The sequence below is a fragment of the Mustela erminea genome, chromosome 1 (genome assembly GCF_009829155.1).
Source record: "Mustela erminea isolate mMusErm1 chromosome 1, mMusErm1.Pri, whole genome shotgun sequence".
In the NCBI taxonomy this organism is placed as follows: domain Eukaryota; kingdom Metazoa; phylum Chordata; class Mammalia; order Carnivora; family Mustelidae; genus Mustela; species Mustela erminea.
In genome coordinates, this window is record NC_045614.1 from 51,626,165 (window position 1) to 51,646,030 (window position 19,866).

The window sequence follows — 19,866 nt, forward strand, 5'->3', positions numbered from 1 at the left end:
TGGATTTGCCTGTCACCAGACAAATCTCTGACCCTCCCTGCCTCGCACCTTACAGTTCAGCATTGCTAAAAGGCTTTTAGTTCTCTTAGTTCTCTGCACTCTCCGTTGTTTCTTACCCTGCTCTTTCCCCAAGCTGCCCTCTCACTCATAAATGGCTTTCCTGACCTTTGCCTGCCTAACTCCTACTCACCCACAATGGAGACCGAGTAGAACGGTCTCCTGCTCTACCTACCCCCACCAAAAGCGATGTTGAGTTGTCCCTACACAGGGCACCCACGTTACCCTGCGCCTGGCGCATTTTACATTATTTTTACATCATTATCTCCCCAGCCAGACTGACCCTTAGCAAGTGCAGAGTCTCTGTTTTTGTTCTCTTAAGTGCTTTGCCTATACCAAGTGCTCAAAAGTGTTGAGTGAAGACTCAGTTCCTAAGTGCAGACATTATAATCAATCTGTCATATGGGACACTACAACGTGCCAGATGCTGTCAAGCAAGCCACATTCCCTCCTTTCTTACAATTTCCTGAGATCACTATCGTCAATTCCATTTACTAAATGGGGATTTAGAGAGAGGTGAAGGGACTTGTCCAGGCCACACAGGCAGAAAAGGGTGGAGCCTTGTTTGTTCTAGTCAGAGTCCTAAGTGCACAGTCAAGCCTGTTTAATCAGTCAGCAGAGACTGCCAACTGCCCGCTCCATTTATTCTCGCCCTTGAACCACAGTTTTTTCTGGGATGACAGTCTGCCCCATTAAAAGATCACATTTTAGCTAGGTGTGCAATGTGACTCAGTCCTATGGGATTTCCATTAGTCTCCATCAAATGAAATGTGGACCAAGTGACTAGAGCTCCAGCAGCCATGCTGGGCCAGGTGGTGTCCTTGAGACTGGAAGCCAGGATTGAAAATGACAGCCCAGAAAGAGGAGCCTGGGTTCCTCGTAATGGTGTGAGCCATATCAGTCATTGTCTGGCTACCTCCAGACTTACTATCAAAGGAAGATACACTCTTGTTAAGCCACAGTGGTCACTCTGTTAATATGCTGCCAAACCTGGGCTTGCGGTAGAATCTCGACCCTCTCCATCCCCAGGGGCCAACTCAGAGAAGGAGCCAGCATGGGTGATATAAAGTGTTTCTTTATTTGAACGTCATTCCACCTGCACTGAAGCTCAAATCCAGCAGCAGCAGAAGGGGTCAGGACCAAAGTAAATGTCACCAAACTGGACGATGAACAGCGAGGACACATTCAGACGGAACTTACTAATGGGGTGTAGACAACACCAAGCTATCCTAATGACACACAGCACAGGCCCCTGAGGTCTGCTGGTCAGAGCTCTGGGAAGGACTGTCCCCCTTGTTCCCTTCTCAGGAAACTCCAGGCCCACCCGAAGGCTAGCCCTGAGCCAGGCAGAGACCTGCGGAAGTTTCTCGTGCTGGGAAAGTCCCAGCTTCTCCAAAGAGAGGTTCCCCTGTCTCAATCACACTGCACGTTGGCGAAGCCTGATTCCCCTGTGCCCAGGCAAGACTCTCAAGGAGGCCAAGGAATTTCCTTCCCTACAGCCTCATCTAAAAGCTCTTGGCTTAACCAGTCCAGGCCTGGACAGGATGAATCCTAACCATGGTCCTCACCCCCTCAGGAAAACAATGTTTTCCTTACCAGGTACTGGTTCCCAAACAGTAAAGTTTTCACATCCTAGAGACCCAGAAGAACGTGACCAACCAGCGCTCTCAACCACCTCTAGGCTGTAGCTGCTTTGGCCTCTCCTAAAAGTCCCCAGACCAGAGCAGAAACAACCTGCCTCCTGCCAGACGCCTCTGATCCAGTCACAACTCGGAAGGACGAGTGCCCCCACGGGCCACTCAAAGGTCAGCTTCTTTCCTTTGCAGAACCAAGAGTCCCAGAGGCCATGCTGAGGTGGGAGCAAGTGATCACCGCATCCGTCTCCTCCCCAGGGCAAAAGCCAAATTGCCTGCTTTGGCTAGGGCACACCACAAACCTCCCCTAGTCCACAATGGCTTCCTTGCCCCCAGAGAGCCATGTGAGCCACAGGGTGGTGGCATTCCAGCCTCATGTGAAGCCCCTACCTGAACAAGCATCTGTTTCCCCGCTCTGCTCCGGCCTCCGCCAAACCCTCGGGGACAGGGCTCTGGTGCGCACCCCGCCTCTTTCCCTTCCCTGTGTTCCCCTTGCACTCCTACAAGCCTGCCCAGCCCTGCTTTTCGAACCCCACACTCCTGGGTGCTTACGTGGGCTGCCCCTTCCTTGGCAAAGGCAGCAACTGGCGGAGTGCATGGGGACAGGGAGGCACTCGGGACCCCCCTTAAGGGGATTAACTTCACACTCCCCTCCCACGAAGTGGCGCCCTGGCCCAAAAGGGGTGGGCAGCGGCCTGGGTGTCTGAGGGGAGGTTCTCCCGTTCCCCCAGCGCACAGGACTCTGGCGCCCCCACCCCCCGCAGCAGGGCACACACAGCAGCTGCTCCAATCCCTTGGCATCCTGCCTCCTTTATCCTCCTCTGCCCCGTGCTGCGCCCCTGCACCCCAGTCAGCTGTCCACCGCTCACCCCTCCACTTGCCTCATTCCTTCTTCTTTTTCCCAGCCACCTTCCCCCTCCAGCCCAGGCTCCCTGCACATCTCTCCTTTCTCCGTTTCTCTGCCTCTCTCCACCCCTTCCCTCCCCTCTCTCATTCTCTCCCACCTCAGTCTTCTCCCCCTTCCCAACCACTACCTCCCTCCCACCCCCAAGCTCCCCCCCACAGCCTCCCAACACTGGGCTTTGGTTTGGATCTTTGAGGAACTCACTTCTGCCCCCCACTGCCTCTCAGGAGGCTCCCCTGACCCTCCCACTCAGCATAGGCCCCTGGTGTACAGCCCCTTCCTGCAGGTAGAGAGCCCTGGGGGAAGAGAGGGGAGCACTGGGCCAAGGCCAGAGCACCAGGGGAAAGGTGTTTGCTCAAGAGGACTGAGTGAGTTCCGGGTTTCGGGAATCCTACCAGGACCCAGCATCTGATTCCAGTTAGGGTCCAGATGGGGGTCTCATGCAGAGGATTTCTAGGGTCTGTCTTGGAAACCCTCTCAGGTCCAAGTCCTATGGAAATGAACACAAGATTGGCAAATACATGGCACTCGCTGCTTTCCTCCCCTCCTTTGGCTGAGGCCCACAAAGGAAATGATGACAACAACCTTCCCCAGTGAACCCGCAGAGGCCTCCCGCTCTGGCTACACAGTGGACCAGTACTCCCCCCAGTACTGGAAGACAGAAGTAGGCACACTAGATGAAGCCAACCTGCCACCTGCACTGGGGGCTGAAAGGGGCTCTCCACACCCCGGCCACATAACTCAACCACCAGGTCTACCAGGCAATGAGGGAAGTTTGGAAACACCTGGAATCTCCCTCATTTGCTCCTGGCCAAGGGGGAAGGAGATGCCCCCACAGTGGGGGGGAGGGGAGAGAAAGACTCCTCTTCTGCTCCCCGACACACACACATAAACACACACACACACACACACACACATGCTCACACACACACACACGCTCACACACACACACACACACACACGCTCACACACACACTCATGCCTCAGCTCCAAGCACTGCCCATTGGGCTGTAGACCCTGGGCATATCGCAAGGCGAGAGGTGGGCAAGGAGGAAGAAGTGGAGGTGGGGATAGGGTTACAAGGCCTGGGGATGGGGACAGGGGGTACCCTGTTCAGAGGTGACCTGCAAGTTCAAGTTATGCAGAAAAAGTATCAAAGAGGCAAGACAGTCTCTGCCCTTGGCAGATGCCCAGGTTTGGGGCATGAGAAGGGGTAGAGGGGTGATGCATCCCCTAATTCCCCATTCTTGGGCCCCCCTCCCAAAAACACAGCCCTGACAACAGGGCCAAGAAGTCTGTGCTGTACAAAACAGGCCAGGGTCAAGGGTCCAGTAACTGGTGAGACATCCCAGCAGGGAGAAGGCCAGGCCAGCCCGAGGCTGAGCCCCCTCCAGCCCCAGCTGCCATGGTCAGATGTCACCAAGACAGGACTCAAAGCGCTGCATCCTACTGCTTCCAAAGCCTGTCTGTCCTCAGACTCTGGGCTGTTCAGGACCCCCATCAGCAACTGACAGGGAGGCCCTGTGTTTTCTCTCTTGGTGCAGCTCAGACTCCTTTGGGAGAGGTGAAAACAGGCTGGCTCGGGCAGCAGAGAGGCCCCGAGGAGGCAGGTGGTGCCTGGAACTCTGTGATGATGTGATGGAACCATCATCAGGGGGGAGAAAACAGGAAAGAGTCCGGTCCACCCTGGGCTAGTGTCCTGGGTAAGTTTCTGTAGGAGACAGGGACCAGAGGAGGCAAGGATGCAGCCAGGTGGGAGCCCTCCAGACTGACGGGGCCTGGGGAACCGGAACCGCAGCGCCACTTCCCCTGGAGACTCTGTGGGGGCCCCGGGCCGGCCTAGAGAGAAAGGGAGAAGCCCAAGAGCCCAGGGCTCTGGCTCCCTTAGGTCAGTTGAGGGAAGAGCAGAATCGGGCCCTCCCGCACGCTGCATCCCAGCCCCAACCTCTTCAAAGCCCGGAGCTACAGGCAGGTAGCAGGTGAGCAGTCAGTCCTGGATGGGGTCTTCCCTCGGAGCTTGAATGAAGGGATGAGAGGGCAGGCAACGGGACAAGCTGAGGACAGGTCAATTCCTGGGCTGTGATCCTGGCCCTCAGGGTCCCTGTGAGTGAGCGACGGGACAGGGGAGGACTCCCCATCCGGAGACATCACCCCCTGGCCGCAACACGGAGCTTACTGTAGAGCCTACAAAATCTATGAGAGAGAAAGAATTGGAGAAAGTCAGAGACTACCCAGCATTGGGGCTCCCCTCAGCCACTCCTCAGGGCAGAGCTGGACAGGGGAGTGAGCTGCACAGTCGGAAAACCAGCCAGGCCTCTGGTTAGCTGGATGGTCCTGAGCGGCCATTCAACTCTTCTGAGACTTTATTTCCTCATCTGTACAGCGGCCGTAACAGCCTACTTCACAGGGTGATTCCCAAGAGTGAAAAAAACATAAAGAATTCCAGCTAAGGACTTTTCACAATGTTTAGTGCATAGTAAATTCTGGAAATGAGAGCACTTTATTTGTGTTTTTACTTTTGTCCCAGAGGTCTGGCTCAGAACTGAAGTGTGAGGCTCACTCATCTTGAGCTCCCAATGAGGGACACACACACACACACACACACACACCCCGACGCTGAGGTACGACAAACTGGAGCTCCTTCACATCACTTTAAACACCGAGCTGAGGGCACTTTGGGGAGGAAGGAGAGGACGCTGGGTGGGCCCACCTCACACCAGTCACCTCCCCACACCTTTTCTTCAGAAAGACCACGTGGTTCTTAGTCATGCACTTCTGGAAGCTGCCACCAGAGGGCAGGCCCTGACCTCACACGAAGACTATGGGAAACCACTAGGGGTCAGGGTCTCCAAGGATAGGAGCCTCAGAGAAAGACAGGTTAGTTAGTAGCACAACAGCCCAGGAGGGCCCTGAGAAAGGAAAGAGGCAGCCAGGAAGAGCCTGGCCTTTCAACTCTGGACCTGGGTTCAAATCCTGACCACTTCTTCATGACCTTGGACAAGTTACTGGACCTCTGAAGACCTCACCTTTCTCATTTGTAAAATGGTGGTCATGATGCTTGCCTGGTGGGGTCTTGAAGAGTGACAGCTTCTAATGAGTATTCACCAAGTGCCCCCTAATAGACATAATCTTTCTTCCTCATCGGACAGCCCTGTGAACTGGTACTATTTCCACCACCCTTATCTGAGGAAGCCGGGAAACTAAGGCTCAAGGAGGTGCAGTCCCCAGCCTGCTTTCAACTCAGAGGCCTTCAGTCCAAGGGTTCGACCACAATACTAAACCACCTCCTGCCGGATGAGATTATAACCCTCACTGCCATTATTCCCATTTTATAGATGAGACTCCAAGAGAGGAATATAATTAATGGAAAGTGCTAAATACAGACCCAGCACATTCTAATAGCTTAAGGCAGTGTGTGACTGTGAAAACCACTACTCCTGTTTCTCATGGCAGGGCACACACACCCAGAGAGACGGGTGTCTGTCCACGGATGCCATGCTGTGCCTCCTGGTGCTCCGGGGACAGGGTGGGTCCCTGGCTCAGAAGACCAGCCCCCCTTTGGAGAGCGATCTGGCACCATCATTACAATTTTAAGTGCGCAATTCCACTACTGGAAAAACAGCAAGAAAACACTGTGTATAAGAAGGCACAGACAAAGATGTCCAGCGTAGCACTGTCAGTGATAGTAAAATCCTGGAAACCTCCCCTAAAAGTCCCTAAAAGGAAAATAGTTAAATAGTTACAGTTCCTCCATCTGACGTAATGCTAGGCACTGGATAAAAAGGGTTCTCCATAAAAGGATAAAGAAAGATCTTGAAGACATGCTCTAGGGTCTTGCAGTCTTGCGAGGAATTCATTTGGGATGACATCTATCCTGCGTTATATGAGCATATAACACTACTGTATTTTTATAAAAGGACATATAATGTACACAGATGCATAGATAAACATCTGATAACTGGTTAGCCTGGAGTCTCCGGCCTCATGTGTAAATTTTTTCTTCATCAGATTTCAACGTTACTTGATATAGACAAAGGTTGATATGCAGTACACTAGGTGTAAGGCATACTGTAGGGAGCACCTGTGTGGGCTCACCGTGCAAGACCACCACCATATTTTGTACATACCTACACCCACCCCCATCTCAAGCTCCTGGCCTCCCCTCTTCTACCCCAACCACAAGTAAGCATCATCCTATCTTCTGTATTTATTGTTTCTTTACTTAAAAAAAAAAAATGCAGTACCACCATAAATATACTTATGATCAAACCATACATTAGTGTCTCTTGGTTTTTGACTGAACTCCATGAAAATATCACTCTATTATCTTCTGGAAATTGATTTCCTCCTCTCCTCTCTCTCAATACTATGTTTCCAGGATGTATCCATCCTGTTACCTATAACTACAGTGCATGCATTTTCAGTTATGCTCCATTCCAGGATGTGAGTATATCACCACTTACTATCCATCGTCCTGTCAATGGCCACTTAGGTTGTTTTTAATGGTCTGCTATTTGAAGCTGCTGCCACATTTCTCATGGGTTTCTACTCAGAGCTGGGTTTGCTGGGGCCCAAGCATGCAAGTGTTCGGATCTGTAGGACTGGGTGACCCCTGGAGGCCCCACTCCCGACCCAGCCTGCGCACTCGCCTTTGTTCTCCTGCTTGAGCTCCTCCTGCAGCAGATCTGTTTGCCGGTTGCCCAGCACGAAGGCGAGGAAGGAGAGGATGAGGGCGTTGAGGATGCCGATGATGGCCAGGATGTACGCCCAGCGCACCGAACAGTCCCCCAGGGAGTACTTCCCGGTCTTGGCCCCGCACATGTCCCGGATCGTCTCGGCGTCCCAGCCGTCGGGGAAGATCATGCAGCCCAGCACGAGGCACAGAGCTGAGTGGGTGCGAGGCCGGGCGCACCGCCATGGTCAGGGAAAAAGAGAGAAGGGGTTGAGTACTCCCAGAGCCAGAGGACCACCTCAGCCCCCAGCGACTGGCCCCCCGCAGGCCGCACCCTCCCATTCAGTCACTCAACCCAAGAGCCTGTTAAGCCTTCGGTGGGTTCCAGAAACTATAGGGTCTGGGAAGGCCTCCTGCCTCGGGGAGCAGAAACTTTCCAGGACCCCATAATGACCCCCATCAAATCGACACCTCCAGGAAGCCTTCAAGGAAATACAAGGAAATAGCAATCCACGGTTACCTTCCTCTGCTCCCTTTAGCATCCCAACCATGCTTACTCCCTCCCATCCTCATGGTTCTTTATTTCTTTTTGTCATTCTTTTAACAAATATTTATTGAGCTCCATTTCCTTTTCTTCAGGACGCTGGACACACGTTCTTATTCACACAGTCGAGCACTGGCTCAAAGAACAGACTAAGGGAAGTTCTTTCCCTTACTCGATGTACACCATGGGAATGCCCCTATTGTTGGAAATCCCAATACTGCCTCACGGGGTAGTGCTGAAGACTGAGGGAAGTAAGGCGTGTAAGACATTCAGCCCAGTGCCTGGCATCTCCTCACTGAGGCCCCCCTGGATGCCAGGCACTAGACTAGGGAGAAACGGGGCGCATTACTTGGACTTCAGCTTCACAGAGCTTGTAGTTAGTGGGGAAAAGGTCCATTAGAGCAAAGAGGCTCAAATCCTGACCCGGCTCTTTTCTAGATGTGTGACCTCCAGCCAGTTCGTTGCCCTTTGACACTCAGTCTTCTCATCTGTAAAATGGGGATAATGATGGTATTCAAGTGTAAAGGTTACAGGAGGCAACAAATGTAAACACTTGACATAATAAATTCCAGGTAAAAGTTAAATGTTATTATCATCATAACTAGTCATAATGATACCTTTAATAGTCACACAAATAAGGAAATAATTCGGGAGGGCGGAGCTTAGTTTCAGATGGTGAGGGAGAGGAGAAGGGGTGAGGCCAAGAGCAGCCTTCTATTGAAATAGCCCCCACCTTGTTCCCTCCTGGATATTCACTTCCTCTATCTTGAGTGACCCACCTCAGCCAACCCGGACCCACGTGGTATGGGTAGGCTCTTCCCAATGCCCAACCTCATAGGTGGGACCCAAGCCTGAGCCAATCGGCACACAGCCCACCCAGCAAATCAGGACCGGCGGAGTTCAGTGAGCGGCAAGGACAGTGACCTTCACTTCTGCCTTGCAATGAGCAGCCAGCCCCTTGACTTGGGAGTTACCCTCGATGCTGCCCTCTTGGTGCCTGCCAGTCCCACCAGCAAGGAGGTTACTGTGTCTGAGACCGGAAGGTTCCACACCAGGCCCGTGGGGTGCTTAACCTGAGTTTCAGATGACAGTGATGACAAAGGGGGTGTTGGCCAGTTCTGCCCACTGTCTGTAAGGCCCACCTAGTTCCCAGGGTGGGAAGGCGGCCCTTGGCTTTGTCAGTCTCTCCCTCACCTACCATTCAAGGAAGTGCTCCCTAGGCCTCAGACTCCCATCTGACAGTGCGCAAGATTTGCCCTCTTGTGACAGGACAGTGTCCCCCACACCCCTAGGTTGTACACCTCATCCTGATGCAGGGCTCTCCCCCGACACTGTGATCTCTCTCTCTCTCTCACACACACACACACACACACACACACTTAGGGCTTCCTCGCTTCCCCAGTGCTTGCCTCTGCCAAGATGATTCCCCGCTAGAGCACAGTGAGTCGCTTATGGGCTGGGGAGAGCTCCTGACAAAGGGGACGGCCAATTCAGGAAGCCCTAGGGTGGGAATGAGCTTGGGGAGCTCAAGAATCCGACAAGTCTGAAGATGTACTTTCAGACACCCAAATGGAGAGGGAAGCTCGGGGTGGGGGTGCGGGGGAATCAGTGCCGGAGACATAAATTTGGGAGCTGTGGGCAGGTAAACTCCCTGGGCTGGCGTTAGGGAAACTGACGAGAACGGACTGAGCCCTGCGGCGCTCCGTAGGAGGAGCCTCTGGAGAGGGTCGACCCGCGCATCTCCCCGTTTTTGTTTTTTGGGTGGTTTTTTTTTTTTTTTTTTTTTTTTTTGCAGGACCCTCCAGGCCCCAGTCGGAGACGGGAGGAGGGTCAAACGCCCGGGGAGAGGGGAAGGGGAGAGAAGGAGCGCCTGGGTGTCCGAGGGCTCTTGCCCAGGTCGCGCGCTCCCGCCTCGCCAGCGAGAGTCTGCGGGGAGGAAAAGAGCCTGAGAAAGGGCCAAACCCAGCCAGACTCTCCGCCTCCCCTCCCCTCCCCGCGTGCCGCGTTTCCTCTCGTTCCCGGAGCATCCCCGTTTCCATGGAGACTGCGCCCGCATCCCCAGCTCGCAGCAGCGCCGCCAGGCTCCCGAGGGCGGGCCTCTCCGCTCCGCAGCCCCCGCTCAGCGCTCACGGAGTTTCCTTCCCGTGGCCCTGCGCCCGCGCGTTCTCGCTGGCACTCTCGCGCTCACCGCTCACGTGCCTCTCCCCCGTCGCGTGCCTCCCCGCGCCTTCCTCCGGTCCACCCTTTTTATCTTTCTCGTTCTTCATCTGTCTCTTTACGGCCCTACTCTCTCGCGGGCTTGCCTCGATTGCGCTTGGGGGTCGCCCTCGAGCCTCCTCCCCTTGTCTAGTTAGATCTCTCCGCATTTAACATTCGTTCAACATCCCTTCTCTTCTCTCTTCCTTCTCTCGCTTCTATTCCTTCTCTGGATCTAGCCCCTTCGCCCTCTCCTCTCCCCGGCTCTCCCTTCCTACACTGCACGTGTAAATCCTGAGTGCGTTATGTGCGCGGCGCCGTGCAGGTGCTGGGGAAACTGGAGGCGTGGTCCCCAGGAGAAGAGACGTGTGGGGAGGAATAAAATCAAGTCGACACACAAACAGAATAGTTATGCATGTCAAGGAGTGTTTGCCAGGAGGCAGACTAGGGGTTGAGACCCAGAAGAAGCGCGTGCAGGGAGAGGGTGGCGGTGGGGCCTCTCCATCTCTAACTCACTCTGCCTCCTCTGTTCTGCAGCCCAGTACTGGGTGGCTATGGGGCTCCAGAGGCCACTGGGGGAATGGGAAACACCCAGGAGTCAAGCAAATGGAAAAAAAAGCCTATCAGATGGTTTCCCTGGACCTGGAGGAAGAGAGAAAGCAATTATTACAGAGACAGCAGAGGACAAGGAAGTGACCTTGCTGAGGTTCAAGCATCAGAAGATGCTTGACTGCAGGCAAGGTGGGTTTCAGCAACCCCAGGCCCTGCATGAGGAACCTGAGGCTTAGATCTTTGGAGTCTGAGTTCAAGTCTCTCTTGGAAGACAGAGACCCAGGTGCAGAGTGCCATGTGGAGGAGGGCTCCTCAATGGAAGCAATTTTGACACTTGGTCTTAGAATTCTTCACAATGAGGACTATCCTATGCCTGGCGGGAGGTTCAGTATCGTGCCTCGCCTCTTCCTGCCAGATGCCCATGGCACCACCACCCTCAGTCATCATGAAGAACATCTCCAGACATTGCCAAACGTTCTCTGAGGGGCATAAGTGTCTCTGGTTGAAAACCACTGGTTTAGGGGAAGGGGCCCTTGGGTGGGGCATCTCTATCCATCACCCTACAGTCCACTGACTGAAAGGGTTGTGACAAAATTAATAATATGAATATTCATGCTGTGGTAATAACATTCACAAACAGCATGACATGCTTAAGTACATGCCAGGGTACAGAGCTCCTGACATCATGATCTGGTTTAATGCTCTAACGAATCTGTACCGCAAAAAGAGTCATCATCCTCATTTTACAGATGAGAAAACGGGCTCCAAAGAACCAGCTTTCATATCCCATGTCACAGAGCTAGTCAGTGGTGGGATCTGTATTTAAACCCAGACAGGTCTTTACTTAACATTTTTCTTTTAATAGACTCACTTTTTAACTTAGAGGCATTTACTTAAAAAGTAAGCTTTATATCACTATCATAGAAAAGGAAACCAGGATCATTTGCCACAAATAGAAGGAAACTATAAATATAATGAAACCAAAACAATGTTCTTAGATTCTAGCTGGATACTTTTGCCTGCCAAATGCTCTGAGCTCTCTCTCTCTGTTTAAGAGACTTAATAGTGTGAGAGGAGTTCAAGATATACTAGCACCAAACTGAGCCTTTCTTTCTGGAGCCATGAGACACTGGCCACCATGCACAGCCTCGATGGGAAGCGGAACCCCTGTTCTTCCCCGTGCAGCTTTAGGCCAAGTCAGCTTACCTTTCTGGGCCTCAGTTTCTTCATCTGTAAGATGGGGGTCATGATATCCTACTCATTTCATAGTGCTTTTGTGAGAATCAATTAGCAGGTGAGAAGAGGAACCTAAATTATAACTGGTGAAGTGGGGATGGGTTATGGCAGCTCTTGAGAAAAAGAATTCTTAGACAAAAGAGATGAGCCTTTTTCCAGGGGGGTGATCTCTACATACAGTGGGATGTTATTTATCCAGCCTTAAAAAGGAAAGGAATTCTGACACATGCTACAACATGGAGGAAACCTGACACACTATGTTCAATGAAATGTGCCAGTCACAGAAAGACAAAGGCTGTAGGATCCCACTTACATGAGGTCCCTAGAGCAGTCAAATTCACGGAGACAGAAAGTAGGATGGTGGCTGCCAGGGCCTGGGGAAGGAGTATGGGGGGGGGGTCACTGTTTAAAGGGGACAGGAATTCAGTTTTGAAAGATGAAAAGAGTTCTGGAAGATGAGGAGATAGATGTGCTACACAACATCGTGCACTTGAGAAATGGCTAAAATGGCACATTTTATGTTATGTGGACTTTGCCATGAGAGAAGGAGAGGGAAAAAGAAAATCAGCAAGGGGAATACAGAAAATGACATGATATATCTGCCTTGTGGACATGTATGTAAAAGACTGGGGGGAAATGGAAATTAAATTTATAAGAGTGGTGGCTTCTGGGCAGGGATGGGATAGGACTTTAGCCTTTAAATGTTTCAGCTTTTCAGAGTGAACGTCTTCATATACTACTCATGAAATTTAAAAACATTTTTCAAAGAATACACATAGGGGCGCCTGGGTGGCTCAGTGGGTTGACCCCTCTGCCTTCGGCTCAGGTCATGATCCCGGGGTCTTGGGATTGAGCCCCGCATAGCATCCGGCCCTCTGCTCAGCAGGGAGCCTGCTTCCCTTCCTCTCTCTCTGCCTTCCTCTCTGCCTACTTGCGATCTGTCAAATAAATAAATAAATCTTAAAAAAAAAAAAAAGAACACACATAGAAGCTTACATATCTGTAAACACTTCTAGAAGTATAGGGAAGCAGTTTAATGATGGATACCTCTGAGGTGTGGACTGGGAGGTGGGCAGGAAGGGAGGGGGTTGGGGACACTTTGTAGTTTATGCCATCCTGTGCTACTGAATGTGTCTAATATCTGCATATATTACTTCTGTAACAAAAAATCCTTTATTATGTCCAATCCTTTTTCATCTATCTCAGGCCATGAAATCCTCTTGAGCTTTTCTTAAAAATTAAGAAACTAAAAGGAAGAGCGATACTTGAATTTGGGAATGAAACTTGAGTGAGACCAGAAGTAGTGAAGCATTAAGAAGAGCATATGTATGATACACTCAGGTGTTTATTTTCTTCAAAGCTTGTGCTATAAATGTACCCTCGTATAAAGCTTTTTTAGTTTTGTTTTAAATAGGCTCCATGCTGGGCATGAAGCTCAACTTGGGGCTTGAACTTGCGACCCCAAGATCATGACCTGAAATGAAATCAAGAGTTAGACAATTAACCCACTGAGCCACCCAGGGGCCCCTATAGAAAGGTTTTTAATGATGCATTTTATGCTCAGTTCTTTTTTTTTTTTTTTTAATTTTTTTTTTAAAAGATTTTATTTATTTATCAGAGGGAGAGAGAGGAGAGAGCAAGCACAGGCAGACAGAATGGCAGGCAGAGGCAGAGGGAGAAGCAGGCTCCCTGCGGAGCAAGGAGCCCGATGTGGGACTCGATCCCAGGACGCTGGGATCATGACCTGAGCCGAAGGCAGCTGCTTAACCAACTGAGCCACCCAGGCGTCCCTATGCTCAGTTCTTTTAATAGCATTTCACTGTAACACTATTACACCATCCTCAAGGGACATCTGCTAAGCTGGGCACTCCAAGAGGGAGGCCTCTGTTTTGGCTCAGTTGCCCCCTCCATGCATGATACACCACAGTGGTTACCCTTTTCTGGGGGCCAGACTGCGTGTCCTCAGGGCTTTCTGTCCCTGGGCAGACTCCACAGAGGTTTGCCCTAGAATGAATTGTGTCCCCACGAAATTCACGTGTTGAAGCCCTATATTTGGGTGTGGGCCCTTTGGAAGGTAATTAGGGTTTGGGGAGGTCTTGAGGGTAGGGCCTCACGATGGGATTAGTGCCCTTATAAGGGGAGACAGCAGGGATCCTGCTCCCCGCACCCCTACCAGGTCAGGACACAGCCAGAGGGCACCTCTTTGAGGCTGGGTGAGGACGCTCAGAGAGCAGAACCTTGCCTGAGGAGGAACAAATTTGCTGCATCTTAGAGCCACACAGCTGAGAAAAAGTGTGATCCCCTTATGCAGTTCAAAGACAGGCAAAACTCACCCACAGGATGGAAAATCAGACAGGTGATTACCTTTGTGGGTAGTGACTGGAAGGGGACATGAGGTTCCTGATCTGGATGCTATTTCCACAGACAGGTTCGCTTTGTGGAAATTCTCTGAGCCACAGAGGGGACATTTTCTGTCCTTTTCTCTAAATGTGTTATACTGCAATAAAACCTGACTTTATAAAAGGCTGTATACCACAGTGGGTAAGAAGTAAACCTCAGAGGGGCACCTGGGTGGCTCAGTGGGTTAAGCCTCTGCTTTCGGCTCAGGTCATGATCTCAGGGTCCTGGGATTGAGCCCCGCATCGGGCTCTCTGCTCAGCAGGGAGCCTGCTTCCTCCTCTCTCTCTGCCTCCCTCTCTGCCTGCTTGTGATCTCTCTCTGTCAAATAAATAAATAAAATCTTAAAAAAAAAAAAAAGAAGTAAACCTCAGAATAACCAAGAAATCACTGGTTAGAGCACAGCCACGGGATAGCACGCTGAGCAGTTGTGGAAGGGAGGAAGGAAGCCCTTTTACGTGCTGCTGTGGGATGGCGCATGGATGTGCTAAGAGAAGTGCAAGGTCCCGGGCAACAGATGCAAAATGATGCTAGCATTTGCGGGGGGGGGCGGGGGGGGATGTGAGTGTGTGCAGGGGTTGGTGAGGGGGACTGTTTTCTTGCATGGACACAAACTATTTCTGGAAGGGCCTACAAGACCCTGAGAACCCTGGTTACTTTCCAGGAGGGGGACAGAGTGGCAAGAGGACAGGAGGGGAGGAGACACTGAACTGATAACTTGCTGCACGTTTTGGATTCAGAACCATGTGAAGAGTTACCTATCAAAGCTGTGAGGTAGGTGGGAGTTGTCTGCTAACAGGTGACTATTACTAGAGATTCTCACTCACTTGGAATGAAAATAATTAAAGCAACAAAGAATGGCAATGCACAGGCCAAATGTAACTCTCTGAAATAATGGCTTAATCACAAAAACATAAAAATGAAAACCCCTTTTGACTGACCTTGCCAATTTCCGGGGATTTATCTGAAGAAAATGCTCACAGATATGCTCTCAGATCAAGCTACAAGGATGTCTGTCACATTATTACTTATAAGAGAAAGAAGAGGGGCACCTGGGTGGAGCAGTCAGTTAAGCATCTGACTCTCAGATCTCAGGGGGGATCACCCCATAGCCACCCCCCAGCCCAGTGCTCAGCATGGAGTTTGCTTGGGACTCTCTCTCTCCCTCTCCTTCCGTCCCTCCACACTGCATGCCCTTTCTCTCTCTAAAATAAATAAAAATAAATCTTTAAAAAAGAGAGGGGTGGGACGCCTGGGTGGCTCAGTGAGTTAAAGCTTCTGCCTTCGGCTCAGGTCACGATCTCAGGGTCCTGGGATCAAGCACCACATGGGGCTCTCTGCTCAGCGGGGAGCCTGCTTCCCCCTTCTCTCTCTGCCTGCCTCTCTGCCTACTTGTGATCTCTGTCCGTCAAATAAATAAATAAAATCTTTAAAGAAAAAAAGAAGGGGGTACTTGGTTAGCTCAGTCAGTTAAAAGTCTGCCTTCCACTCAGGTCATGATCCCGTGAGCCCCACAGCAGGGAGCCTGCTTCTCCCTCTGCCTCTACTGCTCCCTGCTTGTGCTCTTGTTTTCTCGCTCACTCTCTCAAATAAATAAATAAAATCTTCCTTAAAAATAAAAATTTTAAAAGAGAGAGAGAAAGGAGGAGAGGGAAAAATAATAAAGGAAGAATGGAAAGAAAGAAAGAAACAATTTAATATCCAGCAATATGGGAATACAGTTCTTTCCTGTCACAGAATGTCACTCAGCTATGAAACTTGGAATATGAATCTCCTCAGGTAGCCATTGAGGAAGCTTTAATGATACAGAAAATACTTATGATATGTTAGGTTTCCAGAGGCTGTAAAAATTAACATGCAATATAATTTCACTTCAGGGAGAAAACACTTACAGTTAGAGCAAACAGCATGGAGCAACAGCATTTATCATGCTGGGCACTATAGGACTTTATGTACTTTTTTATGTCATCCACACAATAATCTGCATTATTATTTTCTTTTTAGAGATGAGGACACTGAGGCACAGAGAAGTTATCCAAGTTATCCAAAGTCACACAGCTGGTAAGCTGCAAAACCGGCTGGCAAGTTTGAACCCAGTGAGCCTGGCTCCAGAATCTGCTGGTAACTAGTACTCTCCACCGTTCGGACTGTAGGCCAGGCAGTTAAGAATGACTGATTCTGGGAGTGTGAGATTATGGATATAATTTTGCTCATCTATAGTCCCCAGTTTTTCTACAAAGAACAATGATAACTTTACAAAGCAGTAAAGGTCTTAGAAAAGAGGGGGCACACAGAGCAGTAACGCAGCACAGAACTCATGGCCAGCTGCTTGTGTCCCCTGTGAGTCCCTCCCTCGGGTTAAGGAAAGGATCAGGCTTCGTGTGGGGCTGAGGGGAGCCCAGTGAAGAATCTGTCCACACTGGAACCACCGCTTTCCAAAGCACTGCTTCCCCAGCACCCCTGGCCCTAGGGGGCTGTAGGGAAAACCTCTGACAGGCTGAGCCCCGCTAAGGGAAGGAGGGTGTCTACAGGCCCCTCACTACCAAGGCTGAGTGCTGGCTCTGCTTCCCCAGGGCAGACCCTGCTCTTCTAAGGGAGACCGGGCCTCTCCTAACAGTCACCTCCAACTCACTGAAGGTCCAGGCCCAACCTTAATGCCTGTACCAACCCAGGATGCTGGGGATCGGAACGCCTGTGCCTGGGCTCACCATCCCCCATCCAGCACCCAGAGGCTAGGAGGCACCCTGACTCCCTTTTCCCCTCACCCCCACATCTAATCCATTCCCAAGGTCAACCAACTTGACCTCCAAAAATATCCAGGATCCGACCTCTCCTCTCCAGTTCCACTGCACCCATGTGTCCAAGCTGCCATGATCTCCCTTCTGGAGGACCAGAGTGGCCTCCTAACTCCTTCTCAGGTCCCACAATTACCCCATTATCAGCCATTCTCTGCTCAGCATCCACAGTGAACTTTCAGAAATGGATGGTGCCACGCCCCTGCTCAGCGCCCTCCAAAAGCTCGGGCACTCAGAACAAAGCGCTGCCACAGGCTGCCCACCTTTCCCTCCAGCCATTAGGCCTCCACTCCCTACACTCTGGCCCACACTGGCTTCCTTTCTGTCCCCGAAGACCTGTCAAATTCAGCCCCACCTGGAGGCCTTTGTATGGACTGTTCCCTCCTCCTAGGAAGCTCTTCCAATGTAATCCAGTCCCCAGTTCCTGGTTCCTGATCTTGAGGACACTACAGTTTAGGAGGGGGACTATTCAGAAAACAGATAATTGGGGGTGGGGGGATGGGTGAAATCCGTGAAGGGGATTAAGGGGACACTTATCGCAGTGAGCACTGAGTCATGTATGGAACTGTCACATCATTATACTGCACACATGAAACTAGTAGAACGCCGTACATCAACTATATTGGAATTAAAATAAAATTTACCCCCAAAAAAGAAGACAAATAATTATATCTGGTGTCACAGATTACCATCACTTTGTGCGGTTATCATTTGGGAACTGTATTCAGTATTTACTTCCCCAGCCCCAGGCCCAGCCTACGGCTGAGCCCATAGCCTCTTAATAACCTCTGAATCACCCCATCCATGCATCCCCATTGTCCTGGCTCCCCCCAGCCCCATCTTCTCCCTGGTCTGGTCAGAAGTCTCCTGCTGCTCTCCCCATAGCCTGTCTGGTCCCCTCAGCTCAGACCAGGCCCTCCCAGATGGCTCTGTCCCTCTGGGTCCCCCTCTGTTTCCTCCAGGCACGTGTCCTTTCTCAAGGCCATCCTTCTCCGTTTCTCAGTTGCTAATCTGAGCAGCTGCTCTGGCTTCTTTTCTGGAAAAGGCCGGTGTTTCTAGACTCTCCCCTTCTCCCAGCACATACTCTCCACGGGGCAATTTCACCCACTCTTAGACTCATTCGATGGTGCCTCACATCTCTATCTCCAGTGGAGACCGCTGCCCTGGGCTCTCAGCCTGAATACCAGTTGCTTGTCAGACCTTTCCTCTTGCACACCAGAGGTTCTGCCAACTCGACATTTCCCAAACTGACCCGATCTACCTCCTGCATGTTTGGGAATATCAGTCCAGGGAGCCAGTCATCCAGGGAGGGAACCTGGAGTCATCTGTAACACCTGCCTTGTCCTGCCTGCCGGACAGCCGCTGGTCTCCCACGCTGGTCTCCCACGCTGGTCTCCCACGCTGGTCTCCCGCCTTCCTCCTCCTCCTCTCTCCCTGCTGCCTTGGCACCTCTCACAAGGACCACAGGCTCCTTGCTTCCCATCAGGCCTCCATCTAGTCCACCCCTGCAGCAGTCACCTCAGTCATCTTACTCTGGGCCAGTCCAACATCTGGGCCTGGTGACTCCCATGCCTGAAAGCGGATGCCCATAGAGCACCTGGTGGCTCAGTCAGGTAAGCATCTGGCTCTTGGTTTTTGGCTCAGGTTGTGATCTCTGGATCATGAGATGGAGCCCAGCATTGGGCTCTGTGCTAGGTGTGGAGTCTGCTTGAGATTCTCTCTCCTTCTGCCTTTGCCCCTCCCTCTTGTTTTCTCTCTCTCTCTCTAGCAAAATAAATAAATAAATAAATCCTTTTTTAAAAACAAAGAATAAAAGCAAATGCCCATCACATATGGATAAGACCCAAACTCCAAGACGCAACTTTGAAAGCTCTCCATAGCCAGTCCTACCTGCCTCTTCAGGCTTATCTTCTCAGCCTTCCCACTCTTCCATCTGTCCTCCCTTATTGTAGCACAGACAATGGAATGTGGGAGCCAGGGTGTTTTTTGATCCAAGTCACACACCAGCTAATAATAAGTGCTAACAGTTCTTGAGGGTCTCCTTTGTGCCAAGTCTGTATAATATTCACAATCAATGTTTCAACAGCCCCCGAGGTAGTTACTGTTATTATCCCTATTTTACAGATGAGAAAACTGCGACTCAGAAATTCTGTAACCTTCTTAAAGACACTTAGCTGGTAATGCCACACTTAGCATTCGAACTCAGGTTGTCTGACCACTGAATATGCTGCCTCCAAAGGAGTGGAGGGTAGAGCTAGGACTTAAACTAGATGTCATCATTCACTCATTCAACAGACACTTATTAAGCACCGACTATATGCCAGGCACAGACTCCTGGTCCAGGGCTCTCATTATACCATTAAACTTCTCTGGGATTAAAGTAAGGTTGATAATGATGAATAACATAACATGGGGATGAGAAGAAAAAGACACAAATGAGAGGTTTCAGAACGAGAATACTTTAGTCCTTGTTCTCTTGACCCCTCCAACTCCTCCAAATCACTCTCTCCACTGATAGCCAGATGTGATTTATACCCCCCCACCCAGCTCAAAACACTTCAAGGCTGTTCTAGATACCACACTAAACCCAGGACAGAACTGACAATTTGAGATATTGATGAGAATATGTTGAGAAAAAACAAGTTTCACCATGGGGAAAACATCCATAGACAAAGTCAAAAGATCAACTGGGAACAATATTTGTAACTCATATCACAGACAAGGAGTTAACTTTCTTAATATATAAAAAGATCTCTTTTTTTAAAGATTTCATTTTTAATGAATCTCAGTACCCAATATGAGGCTCAAACTTAAAACCCCAAGGTCAAGAGTCACGCACTCTACTGACTGAGCCAACCAGGTGCCCCACAAGAAGTTCT

General features: G+C 50.7%; 1 protein-coding gene across 2 annotated transcripts in view; it reads right to left on the bottom strand.

The window, feature by feature from the left end:
• Positions 1–2,719: 2,719 nt before the first annotated feature.
• The window catches only part of LHFPL4 (LHFPL tetraspan subfamily member 4), a 28,803-nt gene continuing 11,656 nt past the window's right edge, over positions 2,720–19,866 (bottom strand). For both annotated transcript variants that reach the window (XM_032326301.1, XM_032326306.1), the window contains 2 exons: positions 7,245–7,481; positions 2,720–4,788 (listed from right to left, as the gene is read on the bottom strand). In XM_032326301.1, coding sequence (XP_032182192.1) covers positions 4,688–4,788; positions 7,245–7,481 — 338 coding nt within the window. In that variant the 3' untranslated portion in view covers positions 2,720–4,687. The remainder of the gene's footprint in view (positions 4,789–7,244; positions 7,482–19,866) is intronic.